The sequence below is a fragment of the Thunnus thynnus genome, chromosome 24 (assembly GCF_963924715.1).
Source record: "Thunnus thynnus chromosome 24, fThuThy2.1, whole genome shotgun sequence".
Classification (NCBI taxonomy): domain Eukaryota; kingdom Metazoa; phylum Chordata; class Actinopteri; order Scombriformes; family Scombridae; genus Thunnus; species Thunnus thynnus.
In genome coordinates, this window is record NC_089540.1 from 9,701,524 (window position 1) to 9,718,243 (window position 16,720).

The following is a 16,720-nucleotide window of genomic DNA, read 5'->3' on the forward strand; positions in this document are numbered from 1 at the left end:
CTTTGTACTTTTACTTCTTTGCATGAATAGCTAGATTTGAGGACACACTAAACAACACAAAACATTGATTACAAGCTGCTTGAGTCCAGAGATGTGCAGCACAAGTTTTATTAAATGTTGATTTCAGGGAACATACATTTCTCTCATGGATTCATAAGTCACGTGTAATAGTATTTGCATTTCCAGTCTCATGTTCTGTTCCTAAGGAATGGTGGCTGGACTCCCTGGTCTTCATGGGGCCAGTGCAGCAGCAGCTGTGGTATCGGTTTCGAAGTGAGGCAGCGGTCCTGCAACAACCCCTCGCCTCGCCATGGTGGTCGAATCTGTGTAGGCCAGGGTCGAGAGGAGAGGTGAGGAGGGGTGTGAAGATGAAATCATCATTGCTAGGAACATCATCATCAGCTATTATTACAGCAAGATGAAACATCATCACTTTATTATGAGTAGAAACCTTGCTAGGTGCTGGGAAGAGAGATATTCTTGAAACTTTTGGGCTCCCTAGCCAATAAAAAAATATTCTTTGATAAAACCAGACACCAAGTCTAACTGAGGTCTTTGTGTTTCCAGGCTGTGCAATGAGAAAAAGCCATGCCCCCTGCCAGTGTTGTGGACAGCATGGGGACCCTGGGCTCACTGCAGCGCTGAGTGTGGAGGAGGGGTCCACTCCAGAACCAGAACCTGTCAGAATGGAAACAGCTGTCCTGGATGTGCTACGGTACTGTGCTGCTTGTATAGCAGATTTATTAATTAATTTACTAGTTTTCTTTCTTTCTGACCTGATCTCATTCCACCAGACTTTTACTTATATGGCTGATTTATCTACTGTTAAAATGACCACAAAATACCACTGTCACCAGTAAGTCATGGCCTTTTAACACTGGATGAGTTTAAATACTTTAAATGGAACATTCCTGCCATATTTATTTAAATCAGTCCTACTCCTCCTTGTTTATTTTTCTCTATAATGAAGAAATAATTTGCACATTTTGTGTGGAATAACAGATGCTTAAAGAGTAACTTAACATCTCCTGAAAATCTGCAAAAAAAACTCCTTTAATTTCTCATCTTGATCAACAATAAGATGTTGCAATTTAGTAAAAAATATATGATTTCTATTTTATTTAGTATTTATACTATTTATTATAACTTATGGATTTAGGAGGTAAAGCAAAACATGCAGTAGAGCAGACAGCTGTGATACAGTGATGGGTTTAGACTTTTTATCTGCAGTAATAGTGATAGGCTTCATCCATCCTGTTTTTCAGGAGTATAAGGCCTGCAACCTGGAGGCCTGCCCTGAGGTGCGCCGCAACACCCCTTGGACACCCTGGATGCCAGTCAACGTCAGTCAAGATGGGTCACGGCAAGAGCAGAGATTCAGGTACACCTGTCGGGCGCTGCTACCCAACCCCCAGCAGCTTCAGCTGGGCAAGAAGAAGTTGGAGACCCGGTTCTGCCCCAATGACGGATCTGGAGCCTGCCAGACTGACTGTGAGTACTGGAAATGAGCCGGGACACACATGAGACTTGTTTGTCACGGTTAGAGATCAATAGAGTTATGATGTCAGAGTCTGAGTCTGAGTCAAAGCAATAATAGGATTGATGCCAGATATACACACACTGCATGCATAACATAGAGCTGGACCAACATCTCTGATAAAAAAAATTCATGACCTCTATCACTTCTATCAAACAGTTATGACCACTGTACAGAACACAAATAATGATAATGATGTGGATCAAGGAGTCTTGTGCAGAGTTTCATGAAGAGAAAGAGGCAGATCTGAAGTCCACTGTCTGTCTCCATGTTATAAAGAAAGTGTCAGGTCTGTAATAAGCTAGCAGCAATGTAATGGGACTCTTGATATCAATATTTCAGAGTTTCAGTCACACTCTGTAATAGCAGTTCCAAAATGCTTTCAGCTTGACAATAAGCCAGGAGATTGAAAAAAAAATCCAAATCATCATTGCGTGGCATGAGCTGGAAGCCTGGAGTCACATTCTCCTCCAAAAAGAGATGCATGATTTATAAACTTCTTCTGAAACATCCTGTAGATGCTTTCTGATTCTCTGTCCATTATAGCGTGTATGAGGGACCTAACAACTTTCTCACCTTTCCCTCTGCAGTATTGTTAGCAAGCTGCAAATGTAGACATGTTTTCCTCTTCTTGTCAGTCGCCAGCAGGAGTCTTTGATTGTTACTGTGGAAACACAGCTGGTGTGGTGATTACCTGCTAGACTGCAGGTGTATCCAGATGCCACCCTAACCTGGGGATAGGGTGGCAAATTAGACCTGTCTAATATACTGTATCTATCTGTCTGGACTTTATACAGTGCTGCTTGTGCCATAGCTCCGTGTTTGCCACAGTAAACACAGCTGGTTTCATCAAAAGCAGAACGTAGTCAAAGTGTGTTTATGGCCATCAATCAGCAGATTGATTAAACATCGTTGAACTGTTATGGGGATGCAAATGTCCACTACCTCCATCCCTTTAGAGACCTGCAGGCTTTTACTTTCTCCCATGGAATCTGAATTGTTTCATGCAAAAATATTTTTTTTACTCAATAGGTAAAGAAAAATAGGTAAAGCTGACGTGGTGAAAATGTCATCTTGTTTCATCCCAAGTTGTGTGGCTGCTGTCGACCTCTCGCCTCTAGAAAAAAAAGTCTGAATGAAATGTTTCTGCTGGCCTCAGCTGAAGCCTCGGGAGGCACTCCTGATTCATATGTTAATAATTTGTGATTGTGGGTGCAAATGTGTGTGTGGGTGTATGGAGAAAACTATTTCATTTTTCAAAGTGACCCACATTACACCTCGCTAATTAATGTTTCATAAGAGGTTTCTGTCTGCTGAGTTTGGCAAAAAAAAAAAAGATAAAATTCTGCAGTTTTTGTTTGAACTTAAGAAACTGAGCATTTCACTCATTCAGCAGGTTGTGTCAAAAGATTTTGGGATCAACTTTCACTCTTTTCTTTGATTGAAAGTTGTTTCTTTCTCTGACTCACTGCTCCTGTAAATTGCTTATCATGTGAAAGGGGTTGAAAATAATCATTAATGTTTGTTAATGGTTCTTTTATGTTCTAGTAATGAAAATAACATGTTTTCTGTGTTTTTAAGCTCTGGTTGAAGACTTGGTAAAGACCAGTGGCCGAGCTCTGTCTCAGCCCCAAGGTGCCCGCTGGGGATCCTGGGAAATGTGGTCCAGCTGTTCCCAGCAGTGTTCCAGAGGCTTCCGAACCCGGAAACGTAGCTGCTCAACGGCGGAGGGCAGGACCAACCCGAGTGCCTGCATAGGATCCCCGGTGGAGTATCAGGACTGCAACCCTCAACCGTGCCCAGGTAACAGTGACATTTTGGCTAGTTTGGTCAAAATTAATTGCAAAAGCAGAATATGTACATTATATTACATAAATAAAGTTTCTTATGTGTGTGTGTGTGCTCCAGTGAGTGGGGCCTGGTCTTGCTGGGCCTCATGGTCCCAGTGCTCAGCCAGCTGTGGGGGCGGACACTACCAGCGGACCCGGACATGCAGCAACCCACCCCCTGCCAACGGAGGTGACATCTGTATAGGCCTGCACACTGAAGAGGCCCTCTGTAATACACATGTTTGCGAAGGTATGACAGCTTATGTAAAACTATCTGAAGACATAATATTCATATCACATCATATCAGCTGCTATGCTGATGACACTCACTGCTTTATGACACATTAAAACATAAAGCGGAAAAAAAATTGTGGCATCTGGCTGCATTTAAGCCTTTACCCTTAGGGATATGTAAGAGCTGTAATTTCTACACATTTCCTCTAAAATGGATGTAAACACTCAACCCTCAAATTAAAGATGAAAGGCAACACTTAAACCTTATAGTTGTTGTTTCAATAAAACTGTGATTGAGTCAGAGTGCCAAAACAAAACTGTTCAAATACTCACAGGCTGCACTGTATTTACTGTATTTATGTAAGCCCACTTTACTTTTTTCTCAAATTCAATTAGTGGACCCCATTACATTAATAATATAAACAGACCATCAGATTTATCTGTAGTATAATTAATGAAATAATAATTTGACAAGACACATTAGACAAAGCTGCCTTTTTGGTACAGCCATTGGGGCGCAAAAAGTGGAAATATTCAAATTGTACACACAGTGGCTTTAATTACTTTTAATTTATTTTCACAAAATTATTGTATGTAAATTTGGCCCTTTGTTGTCTTTTAAATACATAATTAAAATCATGTAATGTTAAGGTTTTTGCATAATGCTTACTTAAACATTTTGCCTGTGTTAAGCACTTTGTAACTTTGGTTTGTGCTATATAACGTTTGTTGTCATTTATCATAATTGCTACACCATACATACACTCCATTGATTCACTGTGTCTCCCTAGATCAAATAATGGTGTCTGCATGGACACTGATGGGAAATCTCATCCGCACAGCAAGTAGTGAATCAATATTTGTGTTGAGAGGGCAAACAGCATGTTTGTTGGAGCCTATCCCAGCTTGCTTTGGCTTAAAGTCAGAAAATAAACAGAAAAAACAATGAATGAAATAGCCTCAAATTTTACCACCGACACTGACAATAGATGCAACTTGTGTGTACTTCTATTCCTTTGGTCTTTTAGATCAGTGGTTCTCAAACTTTATCATGTCAGGGACCCTAAACTGACACAAATTAGACCACTGACCCCCATTTGATAAGATTTTATTACAGAGAGTGCATGAAAGTTACTTATGGATGGAATTATAGTGAGAATAAATTATTCCCCTTTTTGCTGGGAACCTCCTGGAGCCCCCTCAAGGACCCCCGGACCCCACTTTGAGAACCAATGCTTTAGATAAGTCGAGACATGGGAAGCAAATTGGTGTAATCCACTTCTCATCCATTTTACGCTTTTGTTCAATGAACAAAGTAACCCCAGCAGGCAAACAAAGAGGCTTAAATGTGACTGTTGACTGATGATGACCACTGTGCTGTGGCCAGCATTTCTCAGCCTGCACACTTGGTGACCAACCACACAGAGTCTCTTGTCAGCTGCTTGATTTTGTTACTGGCTGAATGTGCAGTGAAGAGAATTATATTTTGTGTCAAAGTTTCTCATCACAGCTACCTCTTGCTGCCTTTGTCGGGCAGCCAACACGCAACATTTAGTTGACCCCAAATGGAAAATCCTCTCATTAACCACTTTGATTGTGGAAGTTCAGTGACCTCCTCTTAAAATAATCCAATTAAATTCTAGATAAATACCCTTTTTAAAATTGTGTGACTTTCTTTTGAAGTAGAGACATTTAATATTGCTTGGCAGTGACATGCTGGTGCTGCATCTACACTGCAGGAAATAAAAAAGAGGATATTAATGGACACAGAAGCAGATCCAAAAACATAAATTTTCATGCGAAAAATTGATTTCCATCACTGTTTACTGCATCTTATATTCATCTTTATGCAAACATTTATGTCAACCAATCAATTTTTAGGCATTTTTTACAATTTATGGTGCTTCTATTGAAGCTTTATTTATAAAAATGCTTAAAAACAGGTGGATAGACACAAATTTATTATTTACTGAATTAGACCATAAATTTGAATTAGTAAACTGTCTAGTCAGAAACCCAAAAACTATTGTTATTGTGTCCTGGTATTGTTTGTTTCTCTTTTTCAATCTCAAACATCGATTATTTCTGTCCACTTTTTACTTCGGTCGTCAGGTTGGGGTGAGTGGACAGAGTGGGGGGATTGTGATGAAGGGGGTCTGCAGCATCGCACTCGTCGCTGTGGTGAGGACCAGGAGGCTGAGGCCAGTCTCTGCCAGGGCAACATCACCCAGTCCAGGCCATGCCAGCCTCATGAGGTGCCAGGTAAGCACATCGTCTTACTATCAAACAACAGGAACAAGATTGCTAATACAGTAAATTGCTGCAGACTGTTGCTGATATAAGCTCCAGTTAGATTCACACAAAGGTTTAACGAGACACACTGTAATGCTGACACGTTCACTCTGTGTCTGTAGAAATTAAAAAGATGGATTAATGAACATGTCAGCATTCTGCTTACATCGAGAACAGTGAAGCCTTTGAGAGAAATTCACTTGTCTTGTAATTTTTGTTGTTTGATCTTTTGGTGCTGTAATGATTTTACTGTCCTTCTGTTTTATTTCTGTCCGTCTGTCTCTCTCCAGTTATTTTACCCGGACAGGAGGACCAGGGCTGTGGAAGTATGTCTTTCCGTTCTTTCCCTCCAATCATTATAATTTGTTCCAAACTTGCTCAAACTATATGTGTGCTCCTCAATTCCCAACAGAAAATGTGCAGGCTTTCATGCTTTGCCACTCATGTTGCATCTAAAGCAAATCTATGACACCTTGGTCTCAGAGTTCTCCAGAGTTCATGTTGCAGTGTTACAAAGTTATTGACTTTCTTCTTGGCCTGTTGTGTACCACACAGTTAGTCAAATATTTATTTTTGTTTGGCCCCATGTGGCAAAGTGTGAGGTAGTTATTGGCCATTTGATAAAGTTAGATAGCAGCCAGACAGTGACATTAACTCCCAGTATGATGGAGGTTCTTCCTTTCCCAAACGTCTAGTAGCAGGGCCACAGAATGATGATGATGTTCAGCAGTATGTATATTAATCTGTACTTCCTAGACCAAAATCTGACATTAACTGGTCAAACTGTGGATATTAAGTGTGGATATGCCCTGCTGTCTTCCTCTCCTCTCCCAACCCTCTCGCTATTAGCCTTTACCTTGTTCCAGTTGGTAGCTGTGGGTGCAGCCTGTTTCTTTGCAGCAGCCCTGCTGTCAGCGCTGGTCTATTCCAACTGCCACCACCTGAACCGACCATCAGCAGAGTCCGCAGTCATCCACCCCAGCACACCCAACCACCTCACCTACAACAAGCAGGGCAACAGCACGCCAAAGAATGAGAAGTACATCCCCATGGAGTTTAAGGTGGGCTGCTTTAGTTATTTAATTTTGTATGAATTCTTGGTGCAATCAATTCGTGCTTTGATCTTTACATTATACCCTAGATAAAATTGAGGGAGAGACGAGGAAATAAAACAAAAGAACTGAAAAGTGATGCTGTATTTTGTGCTTTCATCTGAGGACGACAACGTTCTTTTTGTCTCTACACTACAGACGCTAAACAAGAACAATCTCCACGTGAACGACGAGACGTGCAACCACTTCCCGTCCCCGCTGCCCTCCAGCAACATGTTCACCACCACCTACTACCCTCCCAGCCTGAGCAAGTACGACTTCCACCCAGACTCCCCCTGCAGGACCTACATGCACAGCTGAGAGAAAGCCCAGCTCTAAAAACAAACCAACCCCTTTTTATTCGCCTGAATTCCACCCTGAAGTGTTTTGTTATTAAAAAAAAGTACTCAAAGAGTTTGAAGGATTATTTAGTTGGTCAACATAGTCATGGTAAAGTAATAAGGACAAAGTAATGTGAACAAAACACAAAAATCATCCTTGTGTTCCAGGCAATTTTTTAACATATTTGTTTGTGAGATCTTTAAGAGTTGATTCACCTAAATTACACTTAACCTTTTTTGGTATCTGGCCATGCAGATAGATTTGATTTTATTTGCCCGGATTATGAGATATTCTTTTCTTTTGTGATGCTCACAGAGGTTTCATTTTTATATTCTGAGAGAACCAAAACTAAAATTTCCATTTACCTCAATTTTATTGAGAATGCTAGAATCCTTGACAAATAAAACCATAACTATCTCCATGGAGAGGTAGCACTAAAGGTAAGTAAGAGACCTTTTTTTGTAATTTGGGTGAACTGACCCTTTAAGGCTTCAATAGTCATATCATTTTCATTCCCTTTATGAGGTTCTTGTCAAAGCTGGCAAGCTAATTGTTTCCTTATATTCTGCAAAATATGGTTACTTTTTTTGAGGCAGAAGAAGAAATTACTGTTTAATTGGTCGCACAGACACTGAGCCAATCATCAACAAGGAGCTGCGTGTACTCAGGTCGACTGCAGTCCTTTTTTTTTCACTGAAAATTTCAGAAGAGATCTGTGTGCAAGCTACAATAACATGATTGCAGAGGCAGGTGCTAGCACACATCAACCAATGCAAGAGGTATGCAGCAACCGTTAACGCCTGAAGGAAGACCCATTCCTCCACTTCACCCCACCCTGAGGTGCTCCATTTGTGCTCAGGGCAGTGTGACAACAGGGTACAACCCAGAGCTCCAGGGCTTCAACTAGACTTCAGACCTTGTATGAACCTGGGTTTCCACTGGACTGAGAAGAGACTCATCTTTTGACTGTTGTTTTGGGGACTTATTGCATTTTTGGCAGGTGACTTCAGAGGAATCAGTAATACTGCGTACTGTTCTATAGGTAGCTTGGACACTTGAAGAATGGGTTGCCATTTGCAATGAAGAAAGTTTTCTGAATAAAGACTGGTATCTATGAGTAAAAACCAGACAAATGATGTGTTGTGAGAAACTTTCACACATTTTCCCTTCACTTTGTGTGAATGGAGCAAAGAAACGAACAGAGACCTGCAGATTTCTGGCTTATTTGCTTTAATTTTCATGTTTAGCAGAGTCGACAATAGAAAACAACACTGACGACATTGTTGACAGGCCTCACTTTGTACTGTACATTGTTAAAGATACAGGTTTGCTGACTTTTGTATCTGTATCTGCTGAAACAAAATGATGAATTTGAATTTTAAAACATGGGGCATTTTTTTGCCATTCATACTCCTATTTTCTGGATGTTAGTGCATTAAAGTTAATACACAACAATCACCAAATATACAGTAATACAGCTTTGAGCTAAGAAAGCATTGTGCTTGTATATTTCAGAGCCTGTCACAGCACATGAACATACCATAAATCAGCCAACTGCAGTGCCATGCAACGATAAGGTAACTTTGACAAAAAAAAAGTAACTTGTCAATATGTGATGGATTAACTTGCTCAAGCAGGTTTCAAGTTTCTACATTTTGTTTTTCATACTGTGCTGACATTAATAGAAGACAATGGCTGCAATGACTTACATTGAGATTTGTTTTTGATAAAACATGCTAAATACCTTGTTTTTCGTCAATTAAGGAATGCAAGGCAAACATGACTTTTTCTGTGGACTATAACTATGTTTATCACTTATGCTTCTAAATACAGGAAATAATGAGCAAATTTGGAAAGAACAAGTCAAAAACACATTTGCATGGATTTACTCTGGGTGCTCCAGTTTCTGCCCACAGTCCAAAAAACATGCAGGTGAGGTGAACTGGCTACTCTAAATTGTCAATAGATGTGAAAGTGAGAGTGAATGGTTGTCTTTCTAGATGTGATACATTTCACATTTCTGTTACTTGTTTCAACAAACTGAGGGCTATGTTTTACATGCGCCTTGTGGTTTACAAATTCTGTAATGTCTGAATAATTTCTGAGAAGTTTCGTGGAAAAAACAATATAATTTGGTGCAAATTATTTATGAGTGTCCTTGATAGAATTGCTCTGTTTACAGTGAATCTAAGTAAATATACATTTTCCTTTATTACTGGAAACTTTATTTCATATATATCTTTTTCATATTTGTTACATGCACACTGTAAATGTGAACATGCTTGCCTGTAGAAAAACTTTTTTGCATGTTCTGTTTATCTGTTGTACACTGGCTGACAGACTCTTAAGGTTACACTAGAAATTCATTGGAAATTCATTGACGAGAGGTGTACCGACTAAATCTATCTCTATTTTACATGCATTTAGTACCAAATTACGTAGTTCTTTCCAAGAAACTTATTGAAAATTTCTTGTAAATTACCATCTCGTAAAATATAGTGTCACCACAAGCTCTACTGCTGAAAAAGCCCAAAATAGTAGGTTATTAAAGCCACTATGTGTAGGATTTGAAGATTGCGGTGACTTGTAGTGGTGGTATCAAAAAAGTCAACCAAACATCCCCGCGAATCTGACAAAATTTCACTGGGAATGTGTCATTTTTCTACCAACATAAACGTACATAAACAAACTACACATAGGGGCTTTAAATAATGTTAAACCTTTTAAACAAGTTCAAATATTTACCATCTAGGTTTTCTGTTACATTCCATGACAGTATTGGTTATATTTAAGTTAGTCTGTGCCGTAAAATGTATATTGCATATCTTGTGTTTCTAAAAATGTAAATACCAAGAAATGAATTCAGGTGTTTTTCACCATTTGCAGTGTTATGTAGCATGAAACAAACAGCCCTGATAATATGTGTTTGGGTGCTTGCATACATGCATGGGTTACCCACTGACACTCTTACATGAATATACAGTACACATTTGTTTTAACTGTACAAATATGTTTGTATGTATTTGGCCAAGACAATAGAGATATTCATTTAAAAGGGGGCATCCTCACCCTGTGGTGTGACAAAGAAATATACAATATACATATCTATCACAGTTTGTTGATTGGTCACTAAATGGATTTGTTTTGCTCCCAAAAATACACACTTCTTCTGAATATAATTGATGTGAATTTGACGACACACTGCCTTTTGGACACTGTGAACTTTTGGTACTCTATATTTTTGTATAATGTACACTGTAAAAAATCAACATGAATAAATAAATATTGGTGCCAATATCCTGATTTTTCTGTAAATATTATGAAGTGCATTTTCACAGCAAAACTAGAAACTAGCCCATCATTATATTTTGGTATTTTTAATCACAAATCTGAGAAGCACTTAACACTTTCACTGTAGCTTTAAGACTCAAAGATCTAACCTAAATTTTAATTAATTTTAATTTGGACTCATCTTGGTCCAGCATTGCTCTCCTGGCGACTCCCACATGCGTTGCATCAGTGGCAATAAAAAGTCAGACCCTGTCCCCCTTAAAAAACATGTTTTTCTGTCATACTGTGGTTGTCTCAGCCACTATAAATGTTAATAATAAATCTGAATTGTGTCACAGTCGAGGCACAAGTCCAAATGCTGAGAAAGTGCAACCACAAAGTATCAGTATTGCACCTTGTAGCACTTTCTCTATATTTGTTTATGGGAAAATACCAGTGTGTTATTGCTTAACTGATCTTTGATTGTGACACTATGCCTAAATAAAGGTATAAATACATTCCTAAAGTTAATGTTTAATGAAGAAATAGCATGTTCCTGTACAATTTGAATGATTGGCAACTCACTTCTTTTTAGCTCCACTGTACACTGAAAATAATCCAGGTGCGACATCATGTATCATGGGTTTGACCTACTTTCCAACTCCCAAAAATACACAAACAAAAATAGGCACAAAGATGGAAGGTTCATCGCCAATTCTTTGTCCAGTCAGAAGTAGTTTAAAGTGGATTTTTTTCCCCTTTTAAGTGGACTGACTGATGCACGAGCAGGAAGCCAATGGTCACAAGGTTGCTCCTCTTTTAGTGACTTCACTCCCTCAGCTTCCCTGGTGTCTTTAATAATAGACATTGCCTGAGAGGATGCAGGTAAATCATCTGTACCTTGAGATCCACCATTTTTGTCCTGTATAGCATGGTGATTACATTTCCATTTTCCTTGTAGGAAGTTCACAAGATGATGAATAATAGAGCAGTGGAAGCACCTGGCAGAGAAAAGGGCAGTTCTGAATGTTCCTTAGATGTAACCTGAAAAACTAAGTTACCTGTGCAGTTTGTTATTAATTTATTCTTTTAGTTATTTATTTCAATCAGTTTGATAGTATTGGGTTTTAGGGTATTACATAGTATTGGTATTATTAAAATCTGCACGCTAACCTTCAAATATCTAACTTTTGGCCCATTTTTTTCCTCTATAGTAAACCCTCAGTCCCTATACTATAAATAGACACAAGGGACCCATGTGGTACATGAAGACTGCCCATGAGGACTCCACTTGTAGCTCTTCTTGGCCCTGTGAGTGACCCACATAACCACTCCTATATGGAGCCCACATGGACATATCTGCTGTCCTATAAATGTCTTCATGTGGGTGATTTCTGCAGAATGTGATGCAGATGTTGTATTAATGGTCTCAGACTAGATTTGTTAGGAATTTCAGAGAAAATCAGATATGTTGCCTGACTGCTCTTACTTTGCTGCAGTCTTTGTTGGATTAATTCTTCTGTGAGATAATAGGCACTGTGGGCTCAGTTCTTGGAAATCCTGCTTTCTATAGTCGAGGCTGTAATCCTGTTTGTGTTTCCCATTGACAGTGGCCAGGTGGTTCAGCAGCACAGCCTAATCACGGCAGTAACAGCCAGTCCCTTTTTAGAAAAGCTGCACCTCAGTGCCAGAACAACACACACTTGTATGATTAAAGGTGTAAAACACTCTTCGATGCAGCATCTGCAACTGTCTTTCTGCATGGATTCAGTCACTCTGAATAGGAAAAGGCACATATAGAAAATGATTGGATTGTAACAACTGTATGCAATTGACTATCATATATATTTTATGGAAGGTGCATTACACTGATCAGATGACATCATAAGTTCAATAAAAGACCATTGTCAACCCATCTACAGCCAAATGTTTTAAACCAGTAAGTTCTGACATTATTGCTCTGAACAGACTGCACTCTAGTGTTTATTGTTCATAGCCCGGTGAGCAGCTCTGCTCTGCTATCTGAGAGTTTAGTCTGCTGGTAAAACCACTGGGTCCCCAAAATAGACAACCCTCATGCACTCACGCTCTACATTTATTTATTCATTCATCTGAATTTCTTTTTTCCCTCCCATTTAGCAACAGTAAAAAAAATGGAGCAAAAGTCCATAAATATTACACATGACATAGAGGATGTACTCATTGCTACACACGTACTCAATGCCAGAATTCCTGCCAAATGGTTTTATATTCATTTAATTATTGATGAGGAATGTTTTTTTATGAAAAAGTGTTTTTTAAATGTCTCCCCGCAGTTCTGTAGTTGCTTTTCAAAATTCCTTATCCAATCGTTCAATCTCAAGTCTTTCCTTTACCACATGCAACCGCAGCTACGGCTTTAATCCCAACTTTAACCATTTTGTAACATATACACCTTTAAGTGCTGGGGGTGTAAGTTATGCCTGAGAGGTTTTCTTGCTCTGAGGATTCAGGGCAAGAAAATCATTAATGAACTCTTCCCTGTCAAATTTTACTCCTGCTTTGTTGGGGTGTGTTTCTGCTCCATTTCCCTTCCTGCTCTTAAATTAGCCATTAGCATAATTTAATGCTTAAACATAGCTGTTCCTATCCTCACACATAACCATCACCATATACCATAATACATAACATTTTCTGCAGTTAAACAGTTTGCTCCTGTTTGACAGTATTAAATGCACCAGACTAGAAACCTTGGCTTGTGATTAACATCTTACAGTGCTGACCAGTTACTCTTTATCAGTCAGAAAGTGGGCAAAACAACTTAATCCTCCTTCTTTAAACTTAGTTAATCCACAACATTGACTTGTTAGGAGATTTGTTTGATCAAAGTGTCCCTGAACACATGAAGACATAGTCTAAGTCCCTGAAACAAAGCGGGCCCCTTTCATTAGTTAAGATGGACGATATAAAAGCGCTCAGACATTGTTTAGAGAGCTGTTGCCATGACATTTGTCATTTCTGGGACTTACATCACTGGTTTCTTCTGTTTAAGCCATAAATTAAGTTTCAGAATACTTTTCTTATCTGTACCAGTGGACCATTATGGTTTATCCATGAGGATGTCTAAAGGTATCAGGCAACAAAGTGGTTTATATGTGGACCTTTCTTCCATGTGCGCAGGTTCAACAGACTGCATGAAAGAGGAGAAAGTTATTTAAAGCATAGTGACTAAGATATTTGAAGGCTGTCCATACAACTGCGTTATCTGCCAGGTGAGTGCAGAGATGCTCAGGTACCACATATGGACCACTAAATGTCTAAGAGGTCAGACTTAGTAATGGAAATGGATCGAGGAGCTCAAATAGTAACGATCCACTGCAAAGTGCTCTTGGTTATTTTTGTCTGCCGGAAGAGTCGAAAAGAAAAATTAGGGCAACAAATTGCTCCTGTATTGGCTTTGCAGCATCTCTATCTACTTGACATGGAAGACAACAAAAATGTTCCTAATATTTTGCCCCCCTTATGTATGTCAATGGAGTGGACAAAATATTAGGAACACCATTCAATATAATGCACCCCAGTACTCCAACACCACCCACTATGACCTTAATAATAAACATTAAGTAGAATTATCATCTTTCTGACAATGTCAACAAAAACTGAAAATATATAAGCTTTGTAAAAGCAGAATTTATGGCAGAGCTGTTTTGCTGGATTGCATTAGATTGCACAGGTGTTCCTAATGAATGAATGAATTTACCTGGAATATATTCATCTATTCCTTTAAAAAAGTACAAGTTAAAGTGATTGCTCGTTTAAACAATAGACCCCTGCACAAAAGACTGTATGCAGTGTTCTTCAATAGGATGTGTTGTTTCAGGTATCTGTGATACAATATCACCATCTAGACCTGCAGCAGTGAAAACACAACTCAACATGCACAAGCAAGTGACTCCAAAATATATCACTTTTATGTTGATAATGCTGACATCTGCTGGGCAAATGGAGATACAACAAGAACAAGAACAAGCTGTATCACTGTGGGCCCCCTTTAACTAAAGTTAATTGTAGCAACTGAAAGACTCCTTTAAGCACTGAGCACCTATTTTGTATCAATAATTTTTAAAAACACCACATACATTTCTGTATATTTTATATAAAAATTTGATTTTTTCAAAACAAAAAAGAGACATAAAATAAAGCAATAACACATGTGCATAATACATAAAACTCAAATGACATATTTGAATTCATGAACTCAATCTGTATGCAGTTGTTGATGTAATGAAATGCTTTTAGGCCATCTGATATTGTTGCTGTAAGTGCATGGCATGCTGCATGTGAGCTATGTAATAAAAACTTCATGCAATGCTGAGCTTATAATATTAATAATATTGTAAGGAAGACAAATCACCTGTCATATTCAAATTATATTCAAAGACACCACAGATCATAAAGATGCTTTCACTGATGCATGCTGACTTTTGTGAAAAATATACAGCATTTGACTTGCAGAGGAATCCAGAGGAATAGATTTGTATCTGTGATCTCAACACAAAAGACTGAGATAAGCTATAATAAGCTTATTGGAAGGGCTGTGAACTGATGAAACAACAACTGAACTGACTTTTTCCTGAACTTGAAGCATTTAGAAAAGAAGAATGGGAAAAATCTAAGAAGTTTGGAGATTGTGACTTCTGCAGATTCCCGGTAACCAAGGCAAAGTGAGCAAATGCCCCAGGGGCCTCTTGGGGCCTTGAAAGCCCACTAATCACTGCATGTCACTTAGTTTTGGGTAATTTGATAATTTCTTTTTTTATTTTTGAGAATTTGCACAACTAAAGTACCAGATCATCTAAGACAGTTTCTGCAGTATTAATCTTAAGACCTCAGTTGATATTGTGCTCACATGTTTATTCCTAAATGAAGTTGTGTTTAATCAAATAAACACAAACAAACTAAAACACAGAAAACCTGGGGCCAGGCAATTAAGTTAATTCATCCATGGTCAAAATAAACCCTTTTCACATCAGACATTTGGGCTGTCAAAGCAGAAAAAGTACAGGTTGAATTATTAAAATGAATGATGACTGCATTCCTATTAGGTGCAGGCTCTGGTATTGTGCATAATTGCTCACTGGGACAATTAATGGAATAGAGCCATCATTAGAGTTATTATTAACACCTGTGCTTTTCCCATGGATGCATTAAGCAGAGGGCTTTTCCTGCTTTGACATGTCAAAAAGACAGATGTACATACAGATAGCCTACATTAACACAATTAATATGTTTGCATATATATTTGCATATTCATAAACTCTGGAATTTTTAATGAGGGAGAAGGAGCAGATGTCATTTCAAAGATTTTATCAACATAATTGGACTTTTTTTGGCGGAAAAACCATATCAGACAAATTATATTCAAAGTAGAGTACTTTATATACATCTAAGACATGTCTGGAGGATTGTTCTCAGTAGGAGTTATCATTTCACTTATCATTTTGACTATTAACAAGACCAACAAAACGTATTGGCCATATTTGTAGACTTGGTTCTCCTGTAAATGAGGTGGCAATCTGGATCTATTGCTTTTGAAACATGAAGAATTTTGGACACATAAATAAAACACACTATCACCACAATAAGGATCTAAAATTGAGATGATTCCTTAGATGGTAAGTTTAACTGTTATTATTTAGCTTTGATACAGTTTGTTGTAAATTATATTTGAATTTTATTTTTGGTTTGTTCTTTTGGCTGGATTTATGTGTTTTAATTTAACCACAAGATGGCGCCATAATGTGTAAAGCAAATACAGGTAACAGGTAACAATACAGGTGACACAGATAATGTGATTCTATAGGATCCTATAGGATTCTTTGAGATGTTTGGAAATGTATAAAAAGTGGTTTTCAACCCAGTATTCCTGTTTGGCCCCTGATGAAGGCGTAAGTCGAAATGTTGGGCTTTGATTCAGCACAATAGGCCCTTTTCACAGCAGACATCTTGACATGTTGTAGAAGAATAAACACAGGTGTTCCTAAACATGAACAATGGCTCCACTCAAGTGTCCCAGTAAGACATGACGGTGTGACAGTGAGCCAGCATGCACAACAACACCAGGACCCTGAAACTGAAGCAGCTAA

At 38.5% G+C, this 16,720-nt stretch overlaps 1 protein-coding gene across 5 annotated transcripts in view; it reads left to right on the top strand.

Annotated features, from left to right (window-relative positions):
* LOC137177439 (semaphorin-5B-like) overlaps nucleotides 1-10,610 on the top strand; it is a 42,191-nt gene extending 31,581 nt beyond the window's left edge. For 3 of the 5 annotated variants that reach the window (XM_067583771.1, XM_067583772.1, XM_067583773.1), the window contains 9 exons: nucleotides 207-350; nucleotides 568-715; nucleotides 1,266-1,491; nucleotides 3,119-3,340; nucleotides 3,446-3,616; nucleotides 5,713-5,862; nucleotides 6,183-6,218; nucleotides 6,742-6,953; nucleotides 7,143-8,081. In XM_067583771.1, the coding sequence (XP_067439872.1) occupies nucleotides 207-350; nucleotides 568-715; nucleotides 1,266-1,491; nucleotides 3,119-3,340; nucleotides 3,446-3,616; nucleotides 5,713-5,862; nucleotides 6,183-6,218; nucleotides 6,742-6,953; nucleotides 7,143-7,304 (1,471 nt within the window). In that variant the 3' untranslated portion in view covers nucleotides 7,305-8,081. Of the gene's footprint in view, nucleotides 1-206; nucleotides 351-567; nucleotides 716-1,265; nucleotides 1,492-3,118; nucleotides 3,341-3,445; nucleotides 3,617-5,712; nucleotides 5,863-6,182; nucleotides 6,219-6,741; nucleotides 6,954-7,142; nucleotides 8,082-8,840 lie in introns of those variants that run through there. The other 2 variants (XM_067583776.1, XM_067583775.1) reach the window with 2 other exon arrangements.
* Nucleotides 10,611-16,720: the final 6,110 nt, after the last annotated feature.